At 59.9% G+C, this 26,603-nt stretch overlaps 1 protein-coding gene across 6 annotated transcripts in view; it reads left to right on the top strand.

Moving 5' to 3' along the window:
* Positions 1 to 26,603, top strand: part of NAV1 (neuron navigator 1) — a 209,766-nt gene that overhangs the window by 41,692 nt on the left and 141,471 nt on the right. For 4 of the 6 annotated variants that reach the window (XM_029229227.1, XM_029229225.1, XM_029229224.1 and 1 more), the window contains exons 2-4: positions 17,332 to 17,612; positions 20,383 to 21,135; positions 25,360 to 25,463. In XM_029229227.1, coding sequence (XP_029085060.1) covers positions 20,414 to 21,135; positions 25,360 to 25,463 — 826 coding nt within the window. In that variant the 5' untranslated portion in view covers positions 17,332 to 17,612; positions 20,383 to 20,413. Of the gene's footprint in view, positions 1 to 17,331; positions 17,613 to 19,914; positions 21,136 to 25,359; positions 25,464 to 26,603 lie in introns of those variants that run through there. The other 2 variants (XM_029229223.1, XM_029229222.1) reach the window with 2 other exon arrangements.

The raw sequence follows: 26,603 nt of genomic DNA, 5'->3' as shown, positions 1-26,603 counted from the left end.
GAGGACCCCAGGCTCCACAACCTGGACCACTGTCGTCTTTGGCCCTAGTCAGCTTTCCCCCAGGTCGTCAGGCCCCGGGGCACTGCCTAGGTACAGATGAGCCAGAGGTTTGCAGGACCAAATCCGGAACCGAGAGCCTATCCAAGTGCTGGGGACCTGCTGGCCCCGTTCTCTTCTGATTCCTCCTTGTCTCAGCAGTTCTTCTGGCTTCTGTGGGCCGGGCGGGCACCGTGCTTGCTGTGTTTAGTGCGTCTCTGTGACGGGGCCTCTGCTGGTACTCCGGTGGGGGTGGGCAAGCAGTGTGGCCTGAGCCTGGGTGCTGTCTCCGCTCACCGTCAGGCTGGGGACCCCAGGGGCCCCGGGGCGGGCTCCTCCCCAGCTCCGAGCTGGCCCCTCCGGCCCTGCCCTTCCCGCCTCTGCTCCAGCCGGGCTGCGGGAGAGGCAGGAGCCTGGGGCCAGCGGAGGGCCCCGGGATGGAGATGAGTTGCGAGAGCCCCGCGGGTCGTTGTAGTGGGACCGCCCCGAGAGCAGGTGGGAGAAGAGTCCAAGTGCACGAGCATCCTGAGAGGCTGGGAGCTGGGAGCCGGGGGGTCTGGTCTGTCTGCGGGGATGGGACCACACACCCTGGCCCCACAGGCGGCTCAACAGGCGGGCGGTCACCCTGGCACTGTGCTGGTGGGGCTCCTCTCTGCCGCGCTGTGCGCCCCAAGGCCCCAGAGCTGGGAAGGTTGGGGCTCTTGGGACGACCCAGGAGAAAGGAAGGGAGGAGGCCACCAGAATGGGAAGACGAGGGGCTGCACAGGGTCTGGGGAGGCCGCCGGAAGAAGCCTTCAGAGCCGGTTGCATAGGGGTCTGTGGTCAGACTAACTGAGGACGGCTCGGGACCAGTAGCCCAAGGAGGAACCGGGTCAGACCAGTCTCTAGCAGAGCCCTCCGTGGAGCCCACCTTCACCAGGAAGACGGCTGAGCCGCTGGGTTCCCACAGAGGGAGGGGGGGCAAGGCAGGCGGGAGGTGGGCCTAACTCCTGAGGGTGGCTCGACAGGATTCTCCCTGTGACACGTGGCGGGTCGGGAGAGGTGGGGTGAGGGGTGGGCAGCAGGGAGGGAGCTGGCCCTCGCCGTAGCTGGCCTGGCCCAGCAGAGACCCGAGCAGAGACCCAGGCAGAGCAGCAGGCCTGAGGCAGCTCCAGCCTTGCCCGCCGCCGCCGGGGGCCCTGGGAGCTGTCCAGCACGGAGCCTGCTGAAGCCAGCAGGGGCCTGGCCCGCAGGAGGCTCTCCCAGGGGCCCTCTGTGGCCCACTGCCCGCTCTCTGCCCCAGGGATTGAGAGACCAGCGTCGGGGGTCAGACAGAGAAGGGGAACACCCAGCAGAGGATCTCTGCCCCTTCTCCATGGGGACGGGGACGGGTAGGGGAGAGAGGCAGCATGTGTTCAGTTCTGAACATCAGCAAGGGCGAGGTCTTTGCTCTGCTCTCCACCTCCTGTGGCCCCGAGGGAGGGACACAAACACGTCGGAGGATCGCTCATGCCTCTAGTCTGACTGTATCACCGGGAGGGGAGTGGCCTGCTGCAGTGGCCACTGGACCCGCCACGTAGCTGAGGACCCAGGTTTCCTCCGCTGTAAAATGAGAGGGTGAGGTTATCTGCCTCCTGGGTTTTGTGAAGATGAGCTGGGCTGAGGCAGGTGCCGTGCTGGGAGCAGGTGGGGGGTGGCTGTAAACGTCGGCCTTGTTATTCCTCCTCCGAGTGGTAGGCCTGGTCCAGCTGCAGGCCCACCTCTCCCACCAGGCTGGTTGTGAGGGTCCTTTCCCATCATTCCCAGGCTGGTCCAGGTAGCCATCTACTGGACCTCACTTACTGAGCATCTACTGTGTACATGGGTGCAGGAGGTGCAACGATGCACAGATACTGTCCCACCCAGGAGAGCTCCCAGCCAGGTGGAATGGGATTTAACAAGAGAGAAGCAGTGGGTCTGGGGTGGGATGAAAGGAAATGACCCCTGAGGAGGAGCCTTTGATGAGAGGAAGGGTGAGAAGGGGTGGGTGAAGGGGGTAAGTAGAGGGAGGGGTCCAGGCCTCCTGCAGCCCGCCTGCTGCCCGTCCCCTACCGTCCGGCGTTTCCCAGGCCACACACACGCCAGCCTCGGCCCCGCTGCCCCCCACACCTTCCACCGCCTCCCGCCCCAGCCTGAAGGCAACTGCTTACCTGGGGCCTCCTGTGCAGACCACAGCCTCACGCAACCGCCGACACGCCCCGGGGGCCTCTGGTTACAGCCCGAGGGGAGGATTCGAGAAGACCCCTTCCCGCTGTGCCCACCAGGCTGGGGGCCGAGCTGGGGGCACCCAGCAGCCGGCCCAGCAAAGGGGCGAGGCTTCCTCCCCTCCCCCCAGGCCTCAGGAAGCTGTGCACAGCGTCCCACCTGCTTCCTGTTCAGTGGGGACATGTTCCCGGCCTGCTTCCTCCCCAGCTGCCTCTCATTTCCTCCCTCCCTCCCGTGGCCCCCTCAGCATGCAGAGGTGAGGCGTCCCGGCCCCGGCCTGGCTTCCTGGGCCCCGGGAGCCCCCTTGCCCGCCCACGCCTGGATTGGACGAGCAGCGGGGCTCAGGGCACCTGGTGCCGGAGTCTCAGGCTCCTCCATCCCTTGAGCTCTGGAGCTGAGCCCGAGACCCACGGAGACAGAGAACCAGCTGTGCAGACAGTGCCAGGGGGTCCGGGGTCCTCCTGGAGGGGACGATGTCCGAGCTGAGCAGGAAGGGTGAAGAGAACTTAGCTGGAGGAAGACTTGAAGCCATGTGGTAGGAGCAGGCGAGGGGATAAGACTGGAGGGTAAAGTCCAAAGAGGGAGAGGCTGGGAGGTGAGGCTGGGAAATGGGAGGAGGCAAGTCGAGGGGGGTCCCGGAGCCCCCAAGGAGCTTGGTTTGATTACACGAGGGAGTCGTGGTCAGCCCCACAGTTTGGCCGGGTCCTGTGGCCGCAGCGAGGAAATGGTGTGAGTGGACCAGCCGCGGGGCAGGAGAACAAGGCGTCTGTCCTGGTGAGAAAGAAAGGGACCTGAGTGAGGGCCGAGGCACAAGGGTGCAGGGGTCACGAAAAGCCGGCAGGACCGCAGGTCTGAGCAGACATCCTTGGCCTGGAATCGGGGACCTGGCTGTAGCTCTGTGACCTCGGACCATCTCTCACACTCTCCGAGCCTCAAGCTCATCATGCGTCGAGTGCATCCCCACCTTATGGCTGGAGCCAGGGTGATGGAAGCAAGGCGGCAGGTGAGGGCAGGCGTCCTGCCGACTGTCGATTGCTGGCTGGGAGAGGCCCTGTTGGGACGCCAGCCCCGCTCTGCTGCTCCAGCTTGGTGATGGGTAGATGGGAGAGAGGTGTGCTCTCTCTCTGGGGCCGGCAGAGCCCTCCAGGGGACATCGTACCCCATTGCCTTCCTTGGACAGCTGACCATCGTCAGGTGGGGCTCTGCCCTTCAGGAAGCACTTCTGGACCGTCTCCCAGGGTCGGGGCTTCTGTTAGCCCCACGTGGCCACGAGGAGAGCGAGGCAGACCTCTGCCAGCTGGCCGGCCGCCTCCTGCATGGACTTCACCAGCCCAGGGTGGTCCCCCGGGAAGCAGGATCCCACAGCGGGTCAGGGTGGGGCTTCTGGGACGATAAGGTCGCACTGCTCTTGGATCCCTTGTTGCAGTGTTTCCTGGGTCCTCGCCTTGTCATTGTCTTGTGTCCAACCCAATCTTTCTGGCTGGAAGGGGACTCCTTTTCTTCCAGAGCCCTCTTTTCAGTGGCAATGGGAACAAAGGATTTATATCTGCGAAGCCCACTAGCCAGCCTCCCCGTGACCTGCACCTGAGTCCATTAGTCCGTCGCTGGCTGGCCCTCGCCCTGTACCCCATCATAGGCCACAGGGCACAGAACAAGTTGGTTGGGGGCTTCGAGAGGCCCTGGCCCACGGTTGCCACAGGGGGTTGGACTTCCTGGCAGTTCTGCATCAGGGCACCAGCCCCCCAAATGCAGGACTCAGGGCCTGCTCTGATGCTCCAGTCTTGGGAGCTCCTCTCCATGAATCTGTTTCTCTAGGAAATCAAAGCCCTTCCCGTGAGCCCCTTTTAGGGGCAGCGGACCTTCAGGCAGGCTTCCTAGCACTGGCTCTGACTCTTAGCGCCCCTGGCGTAATTGCTCTGAAAGAGACCGTGCTAAGGTACTGAGGGAGGGCGGGCGCGTCTGTATCATAAACAAGGAGAGAGATTTAGTGGGTTTTAAGCTCCACAGTCATCTCCAGGGAGAGCTCGAGAGGGGAAAAATAACACTTTATTTGGAAACAATTCTGCCGAGATGCAGGCCCCTCTCAGCTTCCCTTTTCCTGCTGTCATTACCAAATCTTCTGTGCTCAGAAACAGGCTGAGCTGTGAAACAGGCCAAATCCTGGGCTCCGAACCAAGGGGGCAGCCCCGGCCAGGCTGTGTGCCCTGGAGGGGAAGGGTCTGGAGCAGAAGTGACCGTGGTCACTTCATTCCTATAGCTCTTGGGGACAGAGACCCCCACAGTCACGCTTAAAAGCCTTAGTACCATTGAATGACCTCCATTCGCACAGAGGAAAGCTCCAGGAGAGAGACCCGTCTCTCGTCCTCCTTGCTGCCCGTGACCTGCCCAGAATCACTCCCGAGTGACTGCAGCCCAGATGCCTTCTCCTCATCCCCTGGAGCACGGTGCAGACAGGCCGGACTTTGCAGAGGAAAATTTAAATTTTAAAGTGTAGGGGAAGCTAACTGCAGTGGGGGGTCTCCTGGAACAGAAGACAGACCTTGGTGGAAAAACTGCTGAACTCTGAATAGAGTCTGTAGTTTACTCAACAGTAACGAGCTGATGTTAAGTTCTTTGTTTTCACAAATGTACCTGGATATGTGAAGCTTCAGCATGAGGGCAGCTGGATGGGGGGCACACGGGGACTCTGTAGTATCTTTGCAGCTTTTCTGTAAGTCTGAAATTACTTCAAAATATAAACTTTATTTTTTAAAAGGTGGAGGGAGGGACAAAAAAAGAACAAAGATGAGTCAGGAAATTCAAGAATAGTGAGGCTTAGCATGTTTCGGTGTCTGATCCCTCCATACTCGTGGGAAAGCAGAGTGCCGTCGGGGGGCAAAGCTCCTACATTCGGTTTATCCGGAGATAGCCACCCTCCGGCTCCAGTGGTCCCCTACCTGAAGTCTGAAGGTTGGCCCCCTCCCAGGGCCTCTGCAAAGGTTGAGTCAGTAAACCTGCTTTTCCCCTTTCCTTCTTTCTGAGCTCTCTGACCCCCAGGGGGGTCTCCCCGCCCAGCTTCCGGTCCAAGACAGACTGATTAAAGCTCTGCTGGTCACTGATCCCCATCCAGCTCCAGGGAGTGACTCAACTGGAGGAGTCTTCAAACACATCGTCTAAACGGAATCTCACGTGGAGAGCCAAGGTTTAAAACCGATCAACTTGAAGCTAAAGTGGGGGAGGCCCCCCGCACCCCTTTCCACCCACTCATGGGAGCTGCAGCGGGGTCCCCACAAGCCCTTTGGACCACCGAGCCCTGCCCGGCTTGGGCACCCATTGCTCCCCCGCCCCTGCCCCCGGTCTGCGGATCACACCTGCCCCTCCCCTCCCCACCAGAGGGAAGGGTTTTGCAAACGTCCACCCTTCAAGGGTCCAAAAGGATCACACCCCGCCACGAGGGTCAGAGGGCTGCTCCCCTGAATCTCTTTTGTTGCTGCAATCACAGCTTTTTTCTCCGTGTTTCCTCCCAGCGCAGGAGAAAAAGACCTGAACGCTGTCAGACCCAGAGTAACTCTGTATTCTTGAATTAATCCTCTTCTAAATTATCCTTTTCTAAACCGTGAAATCACTTAGAGTCCTTCAGGCTTGGGCCCCAGGGCCAGGCCTTCCGAGGCCTCCCGAGAAAAGGGGTCCACGCGGAGGCTGCTCTAAGCCGGGCTACCCCAGGAGGGCGGGCTGTCCCCAGGCCCCCCCACACACACTCACGGCCACCTCAGCCTGGCAAGCCTGCCTCAGGCCCAGCGGAAGTGGTACCAGCATCCCTCTGATGCCTGTGGCATTATTGGAAAAGTCATCTTCGAAACCACAGAGAGATTCAGCGTTGGGGGCTTGGGCTGGGGCGAGCTGTAGACAGCAAGGCAGCTGCGTGACCACCTGTCTGCCTACCTCCCTGGTCCTGGCGTGACCCTTGAAGCTGGTGAGCCGTTTCCCCGCTCAGCCAGTTGCATTGCTCTCTGAGGACAGGACCAGAAGCTTACAGCAGGAGGGCTTCAGGCTAGACATCAGGAATCATTCCAGAACTTTATGGGCCCGAAGCAGTTTGCGGAGTCGCCTTCCTGCGAGGCAGCCAGTAGTTTGCCGAGGCTCCACCTGCCCAGGTAACCCAGGTCAGCCCCGCCCCCTCGAGCTCCTCTTCTTCTGTGACTTGGGGACGCTCGCGTGGCGGTCCTGAGAGAGTCCCAGCCTGGACCCGCCGCCTCGCTATGACGCGCGCAGGGGTGGCTGTGGTCCGTCCTCGCCTGTGGCAGCTGCCTCTGTGTCTGCCCACAGAAGCCATTGTTCTGTCCACGTTCGTGCGCTCAGCGACTAGCCTGGAGGATGTGCCTTTGCTTCATCTCTGTGCTCCTGCACGCGCTCTCTCTCCTCTCTCCGGGGTCACGTGTCACCTGGGTGCTGGGAAGGGCACCCGGCACTGCTGAGCCATCCCTTCCTTGAAGGAAGACGGAAATTCCGGGGCCACTCTCTATGCCTCGGAGCACAGACCTGGGCGTGGACTCAGGAATGGTGCCTTGGCTTTTAGGGCACCCACTGGGTGCTCAGGACGGGCACAGGCTTGTCATGAGCCCACTTGAATCTGGTCCTCCTGATGGCGTCCCAAGGGACAGACTATTACCCCATTTCACGGATGGACAGCTGACCCCTAGAGAGACTGGGGGCCTGACTGGGTCTCAGACAGTAGGTGCGTGAGTCTGGGTGGAAGCCAGCTGGGCATTGGGAGCCAGGCTCTCTCCGTTCCACGTAACCTTTCCATTCTGGTCGTGATGATGGTGACTAAGAGAACAAGGAATGGTGGGTCACAAAAGGCCCCCCTAGTGACCCTAGCGACCACTTCCTGAGCTCCCGCTACGTGCTGGTTGGCGCTCATCACACCAGCCCTGGGAGGTGCACGCTGCTGTTCCCATTTGACAGATGAGAAAACTGAAGCCAAGACGCTGTCGTTTGATGGTGTCACACATCGAGGAATGGGTGGGGCTGAGCTTCAAATCCAAATTTTCGACCTCAAGTCCTGCTCTTTCTGCTGTGCCGGAGGGTCTTCCTGTAGCATTTCCCACTCTGATATGTAGGACCTTCTTTTTGTTGAAATCTCCGTCCATCCTGATGCAGTGTAAACAGAGCTGTGAAAATACAGTACTGTGTGTTTACTTTGCCTTGTTTTTACTGAGGGCACCAGAGCAAATACACAGGGTGACCCAGCCCCCGGGGACGTTCCGTGTTCCCTTTTTTCTTCTTCACCCGGTCCTCTCGTCTGCTTCCCTCCCCCCGCCCCGAACTTGGTGGTCCCCCAGGGTGTTCCTCCACTCTCCCACCTTCCCTCAGCATCCTTGCTGCTCCCTCAGATCTCAGCAGCCAATCCGGTACCTCCAGCATCTCGTTGCCAAGCAACAGGCTTCCTACCTGCCCCATTGTGTTAGAATCTCCATGACAACAAGTATTGCCAAAAGAGAGAGAAAAAGAAGTTAGGTGGTGGTAGCAGGAGGTGGTGAGACCCTGTGTTCCAGGACATTGGTGCAGTTTTGCCAGTAGTAACTTGCTTGCTCTCAGGGTCCCCAGGGTGGGGTCACAAGCAGCCTGGACCAAAACCTAGGAGATGACAAGTCGCCAGGCTGACCGTCTGCACGTGGGGCTGGAGATTCTCTCAAGGGCCCAGGATGAGAGCCACAGACATTTTTTATTGAGACAGAGTGGGGCGGGGCCCGTGATCACCTTTCTGTGGGTCAGTACAGGAAGGCAGCGGAAGAGGGAGGAGTTTTCGATCCCTGCTTGACTGAGGGGGTTTCAGGAGCACATGGGGAGGCGTGTGTCTGAACAGGGCCACGCCTGGAGCAAGCAGCACTTAGGGACAGGCTAAGACCCAGGGCAGGAGTGGGAGGCGGGGGTACCATAAACAGGGTTTTGGAAACACCGGCACCTGCCCAGGGGCCGTGGGTAGGTGAACGCTGTGGATTTTCCCTGTAGGCCAATCTCGGCAGCCGCTGCGTCACCTCCACCTGGCCTTCCTGCCCTAAAGGCCTGGAGGAAGCTCGTAGGGAAAGGAGGGATGGAGGAGGCGTGGGGGGAAGTGAGGAAGCCTTAGGTCCCCAGGCCAGTCGAGGGATGGTCTCAGAAAAGGGAAGCACTGAAAAGAAATGGGAGGGTGCCTGGGTCAGTTAGGGCACAGAGGAACTGCCGACCTGGATGCATGGCGGGGGCCTCCCAGGACCCTCAGAAGGGCAAAGATGTTTGAATACAGAACCTCCCGTCCTGCGGCCACAGCAGGGCCTGCTTGGGCAGTATTTACTGTTCAAGGTGGATGGTGCACGGAAGACCCCTCCAGCCCAGGGCCCGGAGGGCACTTGCAGGGCCTCGGCAAACCCACCAATCTCCCCTCTCCGCTGGCTCCGCCTCAGTGGTACCGCCGCGTGCTCCACGGCTGTTCTGAGGCCCGGGTCCTCCGCCATGCTGCCCGTGGACCTGGCCGTGAGCATTCTCTGCCTTCCAAACCTCCCAGCAGGACTAGACAGGCCCCAGTTCCAGTACTTGGTGCTCCTCACGGATGGAAAGTTCCTCCTAGCCTCTCACTTGACGCCCCAAAGTCGAGCAGTGTGTTTTCTTCTCTGGGTCCAGTGAGCAGAGGCAGAGCAGCTCTGCTGGCAGGGCACCGGCCCACATTTTGGCCTCCAGTTCTGCTCCCCTGCCTGGCCTGACTATTCGAGAACGTTGTGAAAGCTCTTGGCATGTGTGGCCGCAAGGAGGGCCAGGCTCCCCACAGAGGCTGCACCGCCCCCCCCCAACTGCTGTACCAGGCAACTCGGAGAAGGATGAGGCGAGTCAGACACTGTTGGGGGAAGACAAGTGGGGTGAATCTTTCTGACCAGTGATCTGCAATTTGTATCTGAGAGCTTTTATGAGATTCCCGCCTTGGACCCAATAATCCCCTTTCCAGGAATGTAGCCTGAGGAAGTCATCTGAGGCTCAGGCAGAGCTGGTTTGGTTGTTTATCACAGTGTTACAGGAAATAGTAGAAAACTGGAAACGACCTAAATGGCTAGTGACAGTGCGATAATTAAGCAGCGTTTGGTTAATGCAGTCACAGAAGAGTTTATCAGCAATTAACAAGTACGTTTCTGAAAAAACGTCTGAAGATTTTTAAATGAAAAGTAAAACTGCTTACTACGTAGTAAGCGAAAAGGTGTAAAATGTATGTATATAGTATCATCACAATTTCATGATCAATGTATGTATGAGTGTGAATTGTAAAAAGCCTGGAAGAAATCGAAACACTTAAAAAAGGCTAAGTAGCGGCCAGTAGGGGATAGAATTTTTCTTTATATTTTTGTAGATTTTTCCAAGTTTTTCCTAATGAGCATGTTATTTTTATTATAAGAACTGCCCTTTTTAAGCACTTCCCCTGGGCTACCACGCTAAGCATTTTTCACACTGCTTTAGATTGAATTTTGGTGTCCCCTAAACTTCTTATGTTGAAATCCTAACCCTCAAGGTAACGGTATGAGGAGGTGGGGTCTTTGGTATGTGATTAGGTCATGAATGGGATCAGTGCCCCCCATAAAGAGACCCCCCATAATGAGACCCCCATAAAGAGATCCTCCACGTGAGGACACAGTGAGAAGATGCCATCTGTGCACCAGGAAGGGGGTTCTCACCAGACTCTGAATCTGCCGGCAACTTGACCTTGAACTTCCAGCCTCCAGAACCGTGAGGAATAAAGTTCTATTGTTTGTAAGCCCCCCGGTCTATGATATTCTGTTAGGCCAGCCCGAACGGACTAAGACACATTATCTCATTTCATTTTTACATTAACTCCGTGGTGTCACTACCCTTGTTTTACTTTTTTTTCTTTTTCTTTTTTTTTTTTTTGCGGTACGCGGGCCTCTCACTGTTGTGGCCTCTCCCGTTGCGGAGCACAGGCTCCGGACGCGCAGGCTCAGCGGCCATGGCTCGCGGGCCCAGCCGCTCCACGGCACGTGGGATCCTCCCGGACCGGGGCACGAACCCGCGTCCCCCGCATCGGCAGGCAGACTCTGAACCACTGCGCCACCAGGGAAGCCCACTACCCTTGTTTTTCAAATGAAGCAGCCAAAGTTTGAAGGATTTAAGTAACTTCTGCAAAGCCACACGGTTTATAAATGGCAGAACCAGGCCCTGAGCAGCACCCCAGATAAGTTCCCAGAAGTTACAGCTGTCGTTCAGGGTAAGCGGTGGATCTGTGTAGCTGTGGGCTTCTGCCCTAAGAGTGCAAACGCCTACGCGTCCCCACTCTCCTGGCCCGGGTCCAGCTCCTGAGCAAGGCTTCCTGGGGGTGGGGAGCCTGCCCGGAGCCCCTGTGCTGGGAGGTACAGACGGTCACGAGTGGGGCCTCAGGTGTGGCCTCCTGCGTCCACCTCCAAATAGTGAGAGAGAAGAGGGGGCTCCCCCAGCTTCAGCTGAGGCGGGTCTCCCGCGAGCTCGCCGGCCAGACTGCTGGCACCTGGCGGACCCTGGGCCTTGGGGAGCTGAGCTCTGGGAGCCTCACAGCCGCTCTCTGAGATTGGGGTCTGCCGGGGGAGGGACACTTCTCCTGCAGCCTGGCACCCGGGCCTTGGGCGACAGCCAGGCCTGGCCGCTCCTCTGTGCGTGACTCCCACGCAGATGTGCTGCTGCTGAAAGGGAGATGGTCCCGGCGTGGAGACGTCATGTGCCAGGAGCGGGGGTGTTCTCTCTGCTGCTCTGGAAGGACCTGACCCCTGTTTCACGCTGGAGTTGCCTGCCCCACTTTGCAGATGGCAAACCTGAGGCCTAGACGTGAACAACTCCGGGAGATGCTTAGCACTGGAGTCCAGTCCGGGGGTCTGACTCCCAGGCTGCCACCAGCTCCCCGCATGCCCACTCACCCTCGCCCTCCAGGGTCTTTGCTTGTGTAACCGGCCTGAGGCAGGAGGCCTGACCTGTACCTCACGTGGGTTTGCAGTCCAGCCCCTCCAAAGGCCACCATGGGGTTGGTGTTCCACAGCGGGTAGCAGCCCACACTCCTCAAGGGGCAGCGTCTCCGGGTGGAGAGCTTAATTTAAGAGCAGTCCAGAATCCCCGAGACCCCTCCTGCCCAGCCCCGTGGCCCTGGGCTTTGGGGCCAGGAAGTATGTGGCGCTTGTTGGGTGATTCCCCTCCGTCCGCCTGGCTAGACCAGCCATCCCTGGGCCGGCACTGGAGCTGAGGGAGCAGAAGAAGGAAGCAAGGGTGACAGACATGGAGCTGCCGGGGGCCACGTGGGCTCCAGTTTCTCTGTCAGCCTTGAGCTCCCCGCCCCAGGCTCCACCAGCTTCTGCTCCGGGGCCCATCTGAAGGCTGAGCAGTCACTTGGGAAGCCAGGCCTCTAGTGACTGACTGGCCTGCAGGGCGTCACGAGCGAGGGAGGGAGAGAAAGAAAGACGGGGTGCGGCAGGACGGTCATGGGGCACCTCCCAGGGTCTGGGCATTTGCACCCTCGGAACGCAGACCCCAAGCTCTCGTCTGCGTTACAGGGGCCCTGGGAGCCCCCGGAGGGGTTTTGCTCTGGGCTGCACGTGCTCCCCAGGCCAGCTCAGCTCCCTGGAGGCACTTACAGTGGAGACCTCCAGCCCCCTGTGATTTGTGGGGCAGTTTGGTTTTTTTAATTAATTTTTTTGTTGGAGTAGAGTTGACTTACAATGTTGTGTTACTTTCTGCTGTACGGTGAAGTGATTGGGATATACATACACATGTATCCACTCTTGTTTTAGGGGGGCATTTTTTCTTAAATTAATTAATTAATTTTGGGGGCTGTGTTGGGTCTTTGTTGCTGCGCGGGGTTTTTCTAGTTGCGGCGATCGGGGGCTGCTCTTCTTTGCGGTGCGCGGGCTTCTCATCGCGGTGGCTTCTCTTGTTGCAGAGCACGGGGCTCTAGGTGCGCGGGCTTCAGTAGTTGTGGCTCGCGGGCTCTAGAGCTCAGGCTCAGTAGTTGTGGCTCACGGGCTTAGTTGCCCCGTGGCACCTTCCCGGACTAGGGCTCGAACCCGTGTCCCCTGGATTGGCAGGCGGATTCTTAACCACTGCGCCACCAGGGAAGTCCCTGTGGGGCAGTTTAAAATCATTGATTTTCACTGGCACTGAGTCATTTCTCTTGGCTAATTGAAAAGGAACCAAGGATCCTGACAGTGGAGCCGTTTACATGGATCAGATCAGTAAAAAACGCCACCCAGCTGACACACGTGAGCCTTCAGCTGCGGCTCGGGGCCTCCCCGGAGCTTGGGTGGGCTTATCTCTCAGAGGCCAGAGAAACAGCCCCCCGAATGGGGACCAGGAAGGCAACTGGACCCTGGGCAGGAAGAGTGGAGGTTAGACCCTGGGAAGGACTTCCAGCCCAGAGAGATTCTGAGGGGGTGGGCGAGTCCCTCTTCTGTCGGGTTTTCTGGGGTCTCCCTTCTTCCCGCCTGTCGGCCTGGACCCAGCCTGGACTCAGCCAGGACCCCAAGGGCTGGAGAACCCTCTCTGGGAAGCAGATCCAGGCAGCTGCTCGGTCCTGGGAAGCTGACCCGGGGACAGGGCTGGGTGGGTCTCGGCACGAGCTTGACCACTCACTGTAAATGCCAGGAAACTGACCTATTTCACGTCGCCCGAGATGATCACAGCCGGTCCCATTTTTTCCTCTGTGAGAACTTGTTGCCACCTGGCCAGAAAGAAGAGCTGGCTGCAGTTTCTAGGCTAAAGGAATCCCCGAGGGTGTGGGCAGAGCCCCAGCCGTGGGGGTGGAGATGGGGAGGGGATTGCTGAGTCCCACCGCTCGGGGACAGTTGGGCCCCGACTCTGAGCCAGGAGCCAGCCAGGCGGGCGCTGCTGTACTGAGCCGCCCCCCACCTTCTGCCAAGTCCCAGCCAGCGGACCCTTCTCCTCGCTCCCTGCCAGCGCGGTGCCCAGTCTGCCCATGCCCCCTGGAAGTGACGACACCGCTGGCTGTCCATCCTGTCCTCTCCACGCTGACCGGGGTGATCGCCTTCTCTGCCAAGGGCCAGACTCGGCTGAATGGCACCCCGCCCCAGTTTGCTGGAGTCCAAAGCCGGGTCTAGAGGCCAAGAGGAGGGGCGGCGGGGGGGGGGCCTGAGATCCTTCTACTGCGGCCCCAGTGCCCACCCACAGCTCAGGTCTTCCGTCATCTCGGTCCTGAGAGGTGGGCAGAGGCTAGAGGCTGAACAAGAGAGAACGTTTAGTAAACTGTATTGCAGGCCTGTCCTCAGCCCTGGGAACCCCCCATGACGCCTGGTCTTGGGTCCTTTGTGGAGCCAGAGCGTGGGTGTGGGTGGGGGTAGGAGGGCCGGGAGGCGCCCAGGCCCTGTGTTTCCTCCTCTCAGCACAGGGATGCTCCCCTGGCTCCCTCCTCATCCGTAGCCCGCGTGTGAGCTGGCACCGTCTGGGGCCCACACACGTGGGATGAAAGTTGTGTGCACACAGTCGGGGGTCGGGCCCACTTTTCCAGGGAGAGCCTGTGAGCACTGGAGATGGACCAGGACGGGAGGACACAGAGGGTGTCCCCACCTCCCGGCCGGATGGGAAATGGGCCGAAGGGGAGCCATGCAAGGGACACGGAGAGAGGGCAGAAAGCCGGAGCCAGGGCGTGTGTGCATCTAAGCGTGTAGGCGCGTGTGGGGTGTGTGTGTGAGCAAGCATGTGTGCATACAGCTGCGTGTGTCCCTGCACCGACATGGTGGGTGCGAGTGAGCGGGGTCACTGTACCTGTGGGGTTTGTCCGAGGGCTGTGGCAGCTCAGTTGCCTGTTTGTCCCCTGGGGTGGTTCTGCCTCTGGGGACCAGACTGGGCCTCTGACCGGAAGTGAGGCCCGAGCTGGGTTTGGCCGTGGGAGGTCAGGGCTCCAGGGTGGAAGAACCGACGTGTCAGTTGGGGTAGGAAACCTGCCCGTGGTCCAGCGCTGCAGCCCAGGGATCTGTCTGTGCTTCCGGCCCCCAACGGTCATTCCGCCCACCTTCCCGCCGGTGGAAATGTCGCCCCTGGGCCGTCCCTCCTCATCCTGCAGGAGGACCTCAGCTTCGAGGGGCCTCGGAGAAAGAGACACCTCCCAAGGTTTACTTTGAACGTGTCTGGCTTTGTTTGCCCTCCTACCCCCATCCCGTATAAACTGGCTGTCCCACAGATACTCAATAAGGGCGTAGAAATTTAGTTTAGAGGGAAACGTTTATGTTATTGGGACTGGAATGGGTGACGGAGGTTCCGGTGGGAAATCTGGGTAGAACAGGGATAAACCCTGTGCTGATGACCTGTTTGACTTTAACTAGCAATTCTTCAGTGATTTTTCTGGCCAGGCACTGTCTTAAGTGATTTTCTCGTAATTACTCACTTGATTTGTGTAAGATGGGGATGACGATGAAGAACCCAGCTGTACAGATGAGGGAGCACGACAAGTAACTCGCTTAGGACCACAAGCCGGACCTGCACGGGGGGTGGGGTGAGGGGGTGGGGACTCTGCCTCCAGGACCTTCCGCGGTGCAGAGCTGGCCTCAGCGAGCCCTTTTCCACACGCCGGTCCGCTGCCTTCCCCCCTCTTCCTGAGAGGCAGCTTTTCCTCCCTCTCCACGCACCGGGGAACAGAAATGATTTGCCCCAATTCACGCAGCCCCGGTGGGACTCATGGGACCAGCACCCGGCAGTCCCACCTCCCAGGCTTTTCCTTTTTTAAATATCTTTTTCTGTGTTTTTATTTTTGTCTTTTTCTCTGTCTCTCGGCACATCCCACCTCTGAGTGCTGTGGTTAAATGTTCTGACCCTTTCGAAAGGGGCACCCCGGCTGCGTTCACAGCGCGCAGACGCGGCCCCTTCACGCCCCCGCGGGAGGAGCTGTCCGGTCAGCACCAGGGCCTCTAGATGTTGCCCAGCGACCGCAGACCTGGGGGGACCGCCCTCCTCGCCTCCCTCCCGCCCCCGCTTTCACCTCCTGAGCTTGAGCGAAGCATGCATAGGCCAGAGGGGCTCCTGGTTCTGGGGTCTTTGGAGCCTTGAGCCAGTAGCTCTGTTTGTCCCCTTGGGGCGGGGGGCCAGAATGGTTCCGTCTGAAAGGTGGGCGGCTGGGGGCGGGAGGGAGTCGGCGGGGAGGCCTGGAGGCGGGCGGGCAGCAGAGCCGGGGCAGGCAGAGCCCTGACCAGAGCTCGATGGTCTCGGCCCGACCTGATGCCGCCATTTGCTGGCTGTGTGACTACCAGCGCCTTCTGTGCGTCTCTGTGCTTTGGTGGCCCTGCCTGTGGAGCGGGGCAACTGCGAGTTGATGCACACGAAGCCCTTGGCGGTGGGGGGAGGCGAACGTGCCTGCTGGGGCGGGGTGCTGGGGCCGGGCCGCCCCGCCCAGGAAGGCCCCAGCCTCTCACCTCCCCTGGTACCCATGACACTGTCTCGCTCGGCACGCGAATTTGTCTCCTTCCCTTCCGGGAGGAGGACAGCTGTTCTTAACACCGTTTCTGCCATCTCTTGAGCACCTGCTGGGTCCGTCACCTTTATTCTCTCATTTAATCTTGACAGCATTCTAAGACTGCTTCTTGCAGGTGAGGTCTTTGGGCTCAGAAAAATTACGTAACTTCTCTACAACCACATAGCAAGACGAGGCAGAGCTAGGATTGGAACTCAGCTCTTCCTGACTCTAGAGCTGGACTCCCTCCTCGCCCGTGTTCCTGTCCCTTCTGCTGGTGGATGGGCACTGGGTGCCGTCCTATCCACGTGGACGGCGTGTTTCCTATTGATGCCGCGGGCTTCTGAGCCGGGCCTGGCAGGGGCTCTGATCCTCCTTTGCTCTGCTGGGGGCTCTGGGAGACCAGGCGGCACCGTCTCCATCGCTGGGCGCCTTGTCCATGTGATTGTAGCCCTTACTAGTTGTCAGGCACTGTTCTAAGCCCTTTATGCTTATAACTAACTTAGTCTCCAAAGCAACCCTGAGAGGCAGGTCTGGTCTCAGCCTCATGTCACAGGTGAGGAAGCAGAGGTTACGGAAGTTGCCTGAGGTTGCACCGTCAGCAAACAAGCTTTGCACCCAGCACTTTACTCACCACCCACCAGAGTCACTTTGAAGAGCAGGGGCTGTAGGGGCGCCGGCAGCCCGTGGGCTTCGAGACCAGCCATCACACCCTCTGCTCCCCAGGCCCGAAACCGCCCCCGACCAACCCCAACCCCGCTGCTGCCTCTTCCCGAAGCCTCCCAGGTCCCGCCTCATCTGCAGACTGTGACACACGCTCCCCACGGCGCTTGGTTTTGCGTCCGTCCACACGACGCCCGTGCCGTGATGAGGGTGGCCGTGTTTCCTCCCCAGCAGACTTAACTCCTTGAGAGCAGAACCCGGAGCTCAGCCCTCGGGGGTCCCCGGCACCACGGTCAGCGAAAACAGGGGTCCTGCTGTGGGTCCTTGTGTGGCTGCAATGAGCTTTGTGATGAGGACCCCAGAACGAGAGCGCTAAGGGACCCCCGAGGCTTCAGTCCGCTCACCGAGGTGGCGTGAAACTTCAGATCAGGGCACTTGGAGGGTGGAAGAGCAGAAAGGGCGTGTTTAGGGGCAGGGGACCTGGTAGGAACCCCGACACCACACACACACACACGCACACGCGCACGCACACGGCAAGAAGCGGGCTCCTTGCTTCCACGGCCATCCCCACCAGCCTCCTGCCCTTGAGGCTCCCCAGACATGTGGGAGGCATCCCAAGGGATGAGCAGCGGTCACGCCAAGCACCGTGGCTTGAACAGAGCCCTGCCCCAAAGAGGCCGACCGTCCTGCTTCTCCGGGACGTCTCTGTCTGGCGCTGAGAACCTGGACAGGGGCCAGTACAGCGCACCTCTTCGCCCCCGTACCTTATCCAGCCTGCTCTGGACAGGAAGCGGGGCAGCAGGGAGGCAGGGGGGGGTCCCATCATTTTCCGGAGGAGAGCCTGAGCCCGGGGCGGGCACGGGAGTCCCCCAGATCATTTGGTCCATTAAGAACGCAGCTCGGGTGCCATGGAGGCACCTTTGTCCTCGGGGTTCAGGAGCCCACCCTCAAGAACATCTCTCCCCTTTCTTCCCCAGCAACCCCCCCGCCCTCTGCTGGAGACCTGTAACCCCGGGGTCTTCCTCCTCGATCCCCGCCCTTGCCCAGCTGTGACCTGCCACTGGACCAGTATAAATCCTCTTCCCATCTGGCTTTGGAAGAAATGGTGATGGAGTAAAAGCAGCAACGGCATCTGCTCCTTTAGCAAGTGAGGAAGAGGCAGCCTGCGCGGCCTCAGGGCCCAGAGGCAGGGGCCCCTGGGTGCGGGGAGCGGAGAGTCTGATCGAGGGGAGCTGGGGGTGCGCCGAGGACCGTGCAGGTGAGTGGGGCTCGTGGGCAGCACCACCCGGACGGGACGGGGCTCCCAGGAGAGACGCGGGCAGAGCCAGGATGCAGTTCCGGGTCCCCTCGCAGATACAGCTCCCAGAAGGGGTGGTCTGGGGCACCACGTGGCTTTGTGCCCCCACTGGGGCTGAGGGGAGAAGCAGCAGCGGGTCATGTGGCACTGTGCCCACCTGCGCGGGACTAAACCTGGGGATGCTGAAATGCAGAGCTGTGGTCTGGGGCCCTGCTCATAGGTGGTCAGCTGGTTGGCCCTGCTGGTCAGCGTGTGGCTCAGCCCTGTGTCCAAGGCCAAAGTCAGCAGCTCAGGTCCACGTGAGCCTGTGAGCAGGTCCGCACTCGGGCCTCTGGTCCTACGAGGCATCGCCAGAGATGCGTGGAGCTGATCGCTGGGGCGGTGGCTAGGAGGGGTGACAGAGCAAACCTGCTCTCACCTCCACAGGGAAGGTTCTACTGCAGGTCCTGAGGCCAGGCTGAGGCACGGTGTCCTCTTCCTGACTTAAAGACTCCCTCTTTCCCCACCCGACTGTGGTTTCAGGTTTTATCCCACCCTCATTTTGCAGACTGGGTGTGGAGAGGCTAAGACATTGACTGGAATTCTCGCAGCTGCAGGCAGCACCTGCCTGACGTCCTCTGAGTGCCTTTACGAAAGCACTTCCCGGGCCCTCCTGTAGGGCTGTCCTGGGCCTGCCGGGGCTGGGGACACGGCAGGCCCTGCAGGAGAGAGTGTGGGCAGGTGGGGGCCACTCAGAGTGACCTTCCAGGCTGTGGCTGGTGGGTGGTCAGGGGGTACACGAGGCAGAAGTGGGGTCAGGCGAGCCGTGGACATGATGCCCTGTGGGTCCAGGTGATGGGCAGACACTGGGGGTGGGGCAGCCGGCTGTGGCCCCCTGGTCACACCGGGCTTTGCCTTCCTTCTGTGCCAGAGGAGGTGGGGGGGCTTCACCTCATCCAGTACTGGTACCAAGTCATGGACATGCAAAGTAGAGGAAAGGGGGAGGGGTCACGGCATTTCTGGGTCTCTTGGAAATTACTCCATCTGTCAGCAGAGCAGACAGACTCCCACGGTCATTTCAAGCTTAGTCCTATAAATCCATCAACGCTTGAGGGTCTCCGTTGGCTTCTTACAGTCTAGCTTGTGGTCCGTGCTATGGCCGGCAGCTCTCTGCACAGCAGGGAAGGGCACATCCCGGTGGCCTCAGGTGGACCTGCCATGCTCTGGTGGCCTTTCCTCTGTGCCAGTCTCCCCTGTCTCCATCTCCACCCAAGTCACCGCGAGCATCCTCCTGGTATAGACATTTGCTCACATCTGTCATCATTCCCCAAGGATAATTTTCTGGATCTGGGGCTGTTCCCATGGCCGAGTGTCAGGGCCCTGTGGTGCTGCACTCATACCACGACTGGAAATTATAATTTTCTAAGAGATAGTAAATTTGACAGCAACCAATGATAACATTTAATTTTCATCTCTTCAATTTTAATGAAGCCCTTTGTTTTTGTTATGTTCTGGCCAAATGTATTTATTATCTTATGAACTTCTTGTTCAACCCTTTGACCCCTTCCTCTACAGGGTGTTTGCTTTTGATTGATTTGGTAGAGCTCCCTGTATGTAAAGGTATTATTAACTCCTTGTCTCTTATATATGTTGCGAGTATATTTACAGTTTATTCACGGTATGAACCTTTGGAAAGGGCTTTTCTGTCCATTCAGGGATTTTAATTTTTATGAACTGAAATCTGTCAGTGTTTCCCTTTATGATTCCTACCTTTGATGTGATGCTATAAAGACCTTTCCCACAACAAAATTATGAGACCATCCATGCATATGTTCTGCACATTCTTTCATGATTTCATTTTCTACGTGGAGCTCTTTCATCTGGAGTTGATTTTCCGTGTCTTTGTAGCCGGCTTCGAATTCCCTTTGAAATGAAAGCCATTAATAGATCAATTAATTCATTCATTAACATGGCGGGGAGGGGAAGCTGGTCAAGGATACGTGAGAAAGATGGGGTAATTCGTAGATCGGGGTCCAAAAGAGAAGGATCAGGTGGCAGGGGGTGCCTAGAGGGATCTGCCTTTATCTCAGGGTGGGACACTCATCTCTGAGACCAGAGGAGGGGGCGGAGGTCAGTTTGGCCAGGTCAGGAGGTGGGTAGGGAAGGGGCTAGGAAGAAAGGCTGTGAGCTGGGTGCCCACATCTCCAGGGACAGAGTGGGTGGGTGGGGACGGTGGGGAGGGACCAGGAGGGGTGGCGTCAGTGACAGAGGCTGGTGTGAGCCAGGTGGCAGGGCCCTGACCGGGGCGGGGGTACAAGTTTAGGATCTGTAACTGTGATGGGCTGCCCCGCCTTCGCGCCCAGTGGGATCTGGGAGATTACAGTCCACTGGAGAGGTGTCCTGGGGGAGAGCCGGGCATCAGGTAAAGGGGCAGGTGGCAGGAGCAGGCTGGGGGCACAGGGAGTCGGTTCACCGTGGGCAGAACATTCTAGACTCAGGTACAATGAGAGATCCAAGAAGGAAGGGGCTGTGGGAGGGGAGTCTGGCCCCGATCGGTGGACAGGAACGGAGTCAAGGTCAGATTACCCCGTTTGTACGGGGCATTACAATCCCCGAGCACTTTCACGTGTGTGTTTGCAAGAGGCAGAGGGGTTCGCCTCGAGCTGGGCCCGAGACCGAGTCAGGATGTGACCTCGGGAGCCCAGTGCCCCTTCCCTAGGGCACCACCTAACTGTCCGCGTTCTCTCCACAGCACAGTAGCCCTGCCGCCAGCCTTGCTGACCATGGACGGGACGGCCAGTGTGAACTCTGCCGGCCGCCCTCACTGCGCCTCCTCCATCCCTGTGCCTCGAGCTGCCTCCCAGACCAGTATTCATGCACCGGCCGCCTCTCCCCGGCTGCGGCCGCACCAGGCCGGCCTGGCCCTGAGCCCGCAGCGGGCAGCCTCGCCAAGACTGGGCAAGCCGGGCGGCCCTTCCAGAGGCTCGTCTCCCAAGGCCTCCCGGGGGAGAGGCTCCCCCAAGCCCTCTGGGGCAGCGAGGGAGTCAGCTGAGGGGGCTGAAGGCCTCACCTGCTCCCCCTGGAGCAGTCCCAGGGTGACCCCCAAAGCAGCCCTCTCCAGCCGGGCTGGGTGCAGAAGCGCTGGGGAGACACAGGGCACTCAGGGAAAGAAGGGGGTGGCCCAGGAAGGGATTCTGACCCGCCAGACCCGGGGCAGGAGCCCCTCCCGCACCAGTTCAAATGCAGAAGCTCAAATACCAGGGGCTCCCGAAGGTCGAAAGCCATCTAACCACCCAGGAAAAGATCAAAGAGATGTACCCTACAAAAGTTCTGGGGGCCCCAGGTCTTCGGAGCTTGATGCCCGGGAAGCTTCGGGGCCTCGCTCCCCGGTCTGCAGCCCCGTGCGGAGCGCACGCCCGCCGCCCACCCCGGGGGTCATCAGCTTCTCCTCGGTCCATCAGCAGAGTCAGCCTGTCACCGCTACCGTGGCCCCCTTCCGCTACAGGTGAGCTGCGGAGCCCGCGGAGGGAGGGGGGCTGGTGGAGAGAATAGAAGGTGGGCGGGGCATAGAGAGCTGGGGCGGGGTTAGGACCTTAACAGGGGGACCTGGACCCAACTCTGGGGACGCCGCCACAAAGAGGCTCAGCAGGAGGGTGCCCCCAACACGGCCGTGCGTCAGGGTGCCGTGGGTGCTGAAGAGCCAGTTACCCGGGTAGGCGGGTAGGCAGGTCGGTCTCGCCCGACTCACCAGTGGGATAGCTGCCACCACTGAGTTAGACTGAGAGCATGTGACGGGCTGTGCCTCCAGCCCGTGGTCACTGAAACCCCCACGGCCCCCCTGGCCGCCCCCACTGATGCCCTGCACCTGCCTGTCTGCTGCCCTCTGTCTCCACTGTCCACGCTGCCTGTGCGTATCTGTCCCCAGGGCGCTCGGACGTGCTTCTTTCTGACGTGGTCACGTTGGGCCACGTCACCACCGTCGGCAGTGGCCAGGCCACCGTTCATACCAGCATGGTTAACAAGCTAGCCTGTCCTGCTTTCTTCAGACAGCACAAGTGGAGAGCACAGAAAAATGCTTCCATCAACTGTGGTTCTTTCATAAAAATATAACTCTTTACTGAAATGGCCACCTTAAGTAAGTGACATTCTAATTCCTAAGTATGACACGGGTTAGAGATGCTCAAATGCAAAGGAAGTGCCTCCCCGGCTAACCGAACGTCCTGGGTTTTCTCTCTGCTGATTCGAGGACAAGCTCTCCCACGGTTTGGGTGGAGACGCTCCCCGGACACTGGGTCTCCCGGGCTGGAGTGGCTGGGGTTGGTGAGGGGAGCTGCACGTTTGCCTCGAAGCTAAGAGTGTGACTTGAACCCTGAAAGGTCTTGGGCTCCCTTTCACCATGTAACAGACAGCTGGGCCCCAACACCTCGTCTGCACGTCCCACCTCCTCCAGCGCACTGCATTCATTCAGTTACGAACTCCACAGTTTAAAAGGACATTGGTGCACGAAAATACATGGAGAGGAAGACGGACGGGTCAGTGAGGGATCCGAAAAGGTGTTACAGGAAAGATTAACAGAGCCGAAGCAGTTTGCTTTGGAAGGGGAAGGCTGAGAGGGGGTCTGAGAGCTGTTTTGAAAGACGTGAAGGGTTGTCGTGTTGTAAGCTGACTTAGATTCACTTGGTGCGGCTCCAACGCCCTGAATCCACGTCATGGTGCTTAGAAGGTAGAGAGACTCTCGAAGCTCAGGAGGAAGAACTTTCCAGCAACTAGACAGGCTCACAAATTACCCACTGGCAGTGAGCTTCCTGGCACTGCAGGGATCCCGGCTACCCCACGACGGGAGCAGGCCTGCCCCGGGGACCCCTGCCCCTCGGAGCATCCCTTCTGCCTGGCACACCTGACACTTCTTCCCCGTGACCTCCTGGACTCCCATTCGTAAGCTGATCAGACACCTTCCTGAGGCTGGTCCTTTCCCATCCCTGACCTGCTTCCCTGCGGACTCTGGGACTTGCTTCTCCTCCCTGAGTTTCTTCCTGTTGAATCCATCTTTGGGGGAAAGTGTCCAGGCGTTCAGCTGTTCAAGATTTTACATCATCTACCTTGCGAGCCCCCTGGCAGATGTAGAATCTGACATCCTCCAGTAAGGTCAGGACTTCTTCCTCTGAATGTCTCAATGTGACCTGAACAGACAGGTTTCCTCCGCTCAGCAAACATCTGTTGCCTCTTTGGGTTGTGAACAGAAAAGTGTTGCACCACCTCAGCAGGGGTCTTCACCATCCCGCCTCCTAGACCTGCCCCTTTTAGGCCCCGGGTGAGGGTTGCAGGAGGGTTGTGGTTTGGGCAGGGGAAGATTGGGGCCAAGGACACCCCAGAGGCAACAGGTGAGAGCCGTGGGCACCTCTGCTGAGGGCTGGGCTGGGCCACCCCGGCAAGGACGTGCCATCGGCCCTGTAGGGTCACAGACACCCTGTTTGCATGGAAACTTACCCCTGCGCCCTGCAAAGCTCCAGCCCATTGCAGCAGCTGGGGTTGTCGGGCTCCAATCCCCATCCCCAGGCCCCTCCTGCCTGACCTGCTTCTCCGGGGAACGAATCCAGCAGGTGTCTTCCCTGTCTCCTCAACCAGTGCCTCTCAAGGGTGTGGGTGCGGCCCTTCCGCATGACCAGGCACAGCCTCCCTTTGGGCAGCCCGGCTCCCGGGACAGAGAAGGTGCAAAACGCCCTCCGGTCTGGGTCTGCTCGGGACCGTCTGCTTCCCTCAGATCTCCGTCCTCACTGCCCTCTGCCCTCTGCCCCCCGGGAGAAGAGCCCCAGCAGGGGTTTCTTTCCCCAAGGGGTTTCCCCTTCCCGCCCGGGTGGCCTCCACTCAGACCCCAGTTAGGAGGGTGCCGTTAACGGGGTCAGGAGTGTCGGCGTCTGGTTGGTTTTCTCCTGTCTGGTTCAACCTCCAAACAACATCTGGCATAGATGGTGCTGTCCTTTCCGGCTGGGAAGGGAGGGGACACGGGGGCCTGGCCGTGCAGGGGAGATGCAGGAAGAGGAGGTAAAAGTGTGCAGCTCCTGAGGTCGGAGCAGCTGAGGCTGCTTCCTCACTGACCCGGGATGGCGCTCCGGCCCGTGTGCCCCTCGCTCAGCCTTGCTCACGATGACGGTGCTAGTCAGCACTACAGCAGGGTCTTCCTGTTTGTAGCCGTGGTTCCTGCCTGCCTGCTCGGGGTCAGACGGTGCTTAGCTCTTTATGTGTGTAACGTTATTCGGTGAAATGTTTCTGCATGGCCTAGAATCCCCTTTCTCCCCCCATACACTGCGTTATTTATTTATTTAATTTTCGGCTGCGTTGGGTCTTCGTTGCTGCATGCGGGCTACTCTCCTTTGCGGTGCGCGGGCTTCTCATTGGGGTGGCTTCTCTTTGTTGCGGAGCACAGGCTCTAGGCGCGCAGGCTTCAGTAGTTGTGGCACGCGGGCTCAGTAGCTGTGGCCCACGGGCTCTAGAGCGCAGGCTCAGTAGTTGTGGCTCACAGGCTTAGTTGCTCTGCGGCACGTGGGATCTTCCCGGACCGGGGCTCGAACCCGCGTCCCCTGCATCCGCAGGCGGACTCTCAACCACTGCGCCACCAGGGGAGCCCCTAGCATCCCTTATTTTAACAATCCAGGTTTATGCTCATTTCTTTGAAGAAACCTAGCAATTCCAGTTTTTCTTTGGCCCCTCGACATTTAACTGACAGTAGCCCATGGCGAGTGACCCCATCCTTCCCAGGGCAACGAGGGCTCCCGGCTGCCTGCGTGGCTTTGAGAGCCGGCAAACACCTCCCACAGCCCTGAACTCTCAGGCTGATCCGGGCCTCAAGGGCATCTCTTCCGCCCCGTGACCCAGTGAGGCCCAGAGTGGAGAGACCTGCTCTGCGTTACACAGCCAGAGTCCCGGCCATCTCGGCGCTGGAAACTGGAGAGAGAGGGAGGCAGGTTCACCCCCCCCACCACCCCCCCGCCCCGGCCCAGGCCAGGCATCGATTTCTCCTCCTGCGCCCCCCCACCCCCACACCAAGCTGCCAAAGGGTCCATTTAGCTGTAGACTTGAGCGGGGCAGGCGGCCGGCTTGGAGAGCCTGGGTAATTGCCTATAATAAAAGCTCCTAGAGCCTTTGTTCCTGGGAGCGATTGCACAGTTGGGCTTGTGCTCGGAGACCTGTGTGCACTTGGGAGATGGGGCCCGGAGACCTCGCTCTTCCTTCCTGCTGCCACAGCAGGCCGGGTGTCGAGGCGACCCCGGCCTAGCCCGCCCCTCTTCCTCCTCCGACCTCCTTGCTGCCCGGATGCTGGGGTCCGGGCCCCCTGGGCCCTCCCGGGGGTCCAGTGACCTCAGCTGCAGACGGAGCCCCTCGCGGGGGCGCCCAGGGCGGCCTGAGGGCAGGACACAGGCCGCAAGCCCGAGTTACCGGGGTCCCGCCGCCCTGCGGATGCCCTGCGTTCACGGGACTCAGGGACCCTGAAGGGTGACTCCCGGGGGCAACAGGTGGCCCCCTGCCCTCGGGTGCCCCCACCCCTGCCCCTGGCCTAACTTTGCCTAGAAGGCCCGCTGCCTGCCAGGGGAAGGGGCGCACATATGCCCATTGGGGGGGCCGGCCCAGCGTGGGGGGCAGAGCACCACAGGGGAAGAACTGACCTCCAAGGGGAGAGGCTCGAGGCCAGGGCGGCCTCCGCTGTGCGTGACCACCGTTCTCTGTCCCGCAGGGCGCAGACCGATCCGGAGCCTGGCCCCCTCCGCCAGGGCAGCTGGGCTGCTGATGGCTACTCCGGCCCCCCCAGCAGGACTGAGGAGAGCCTCTCGTGCGTGGGTAAGTGCTCTGGGGGCGCGACCTCCTCCTGGTGTGCCAGCACTCTCCCCACTGCCCACAGGGGAGAAGCGGCCCCGCTTGACAACCAGGCACCGGCATGTCAGTTGCACTCGGAGCTCGTGCTGTGCTTGATTCAACACAGGGCCGCTCCACCAAACCCAGCAGCCCTGCAAGCTCGGGGCAGCACAGGAGCCAGCGGGCTCCCTGCTTACCCAACGCCCAGGGTGGGTATCGCTGAGGCCCTGACAGAAAGTGACAAGCTGGGAGACTGACAACCGAGAGCCAGGTCCGAGCCCAGCCCAGAACAGAGGAGGTGCTGGGCACCTGGCTGGGCCCAACGGCCTGACACCCGCCCCCTCCCCCAGGACCACTTTTAACCGCCACTCCCTTGCGGGTCACTTCCCTGTGGCCTCCTGTAGTCACACCTGCCCCCAACGCGTGTCATGCCGCTAACGCACCTTGGGAAGCAGAATGTGGGCCTTGCCAAGAGGACCCCAGAACTCGACACGGTGGTCTCCCCCGAGGGCAGGGGCACGGCCGTTCCCAGGGCCCGTCCCGCCTCTGGCCACGGCAGGTGCTCAGTGGGGGGGGTCTCTGGATGGAGGGACGGTGAGGGGTGAGTGAGTGCCTCACGGTCCGGGGGTTGGGTTCTAAAGGGGTCCGAGTCTAAACTCTTAGCGGGGCTTGGGTGTGTGTGTTGATTTTCTTGCAACATTGAAAAAAATCCCCGGAGGATGGCTGTGGTCACCCCAGAGGTACGTGAGACTCCGGGAACCAGCTCCATCCTTTCATTCCCAGCAGGGTCGCTTGCCCCAGGACAGGAATGAACTTGCTTTTGGCAGAGCTGAGGTGGTCCACAGGATTTGTCTTACAGCTTCATCTCAGGGCCCTGCTCACAGTGGGCAAAGCTGGGGCTTAGAGCACAGCCTGACCCTGAAGTCGCCAGACGCCAGAGGTGGCCGCTCCTGCCTTCCCTGCACGGCAGGTGGTCGGGGGTCCCTGTTGAGCCCTCTGCCGGCCTGGCCCCCGGCAGTGCTGGGAGCGGCAGCAGCCCCTCTTCCACGGCAAGCCCTGCCGAGGGGCTTCGTGGGGCAGAGACGGGCGTCTAGAAAGTCAGCCATGCGCTTCCACAGCGGCGCA

The sequence above is a fragment of the Monodon monoceros genome, unplaced genomic scaffold (genome assembly GCF_005190385.1).
Source record: "Monodon monoceros isolate NGI ecotype Baffin Bay Population unplaced genomic scaffold, NGI_Narwhal_1 Super_Scaffold_18, whole genome shotgun sequence".
In the NCBI taxonomy this organism is placed as follows: domain Eukaryota; kingdom Metazoa; phylum Chordata; class Mammalia; order Artiodactyla; family Monodontidae; genus Monodon; species Monodon monoceros.
The sequence above is the reverse complement of the archived record's forward strand: the minus strand, read 5'-3'. Positions and strand labels throughout refer to the sequence as shown.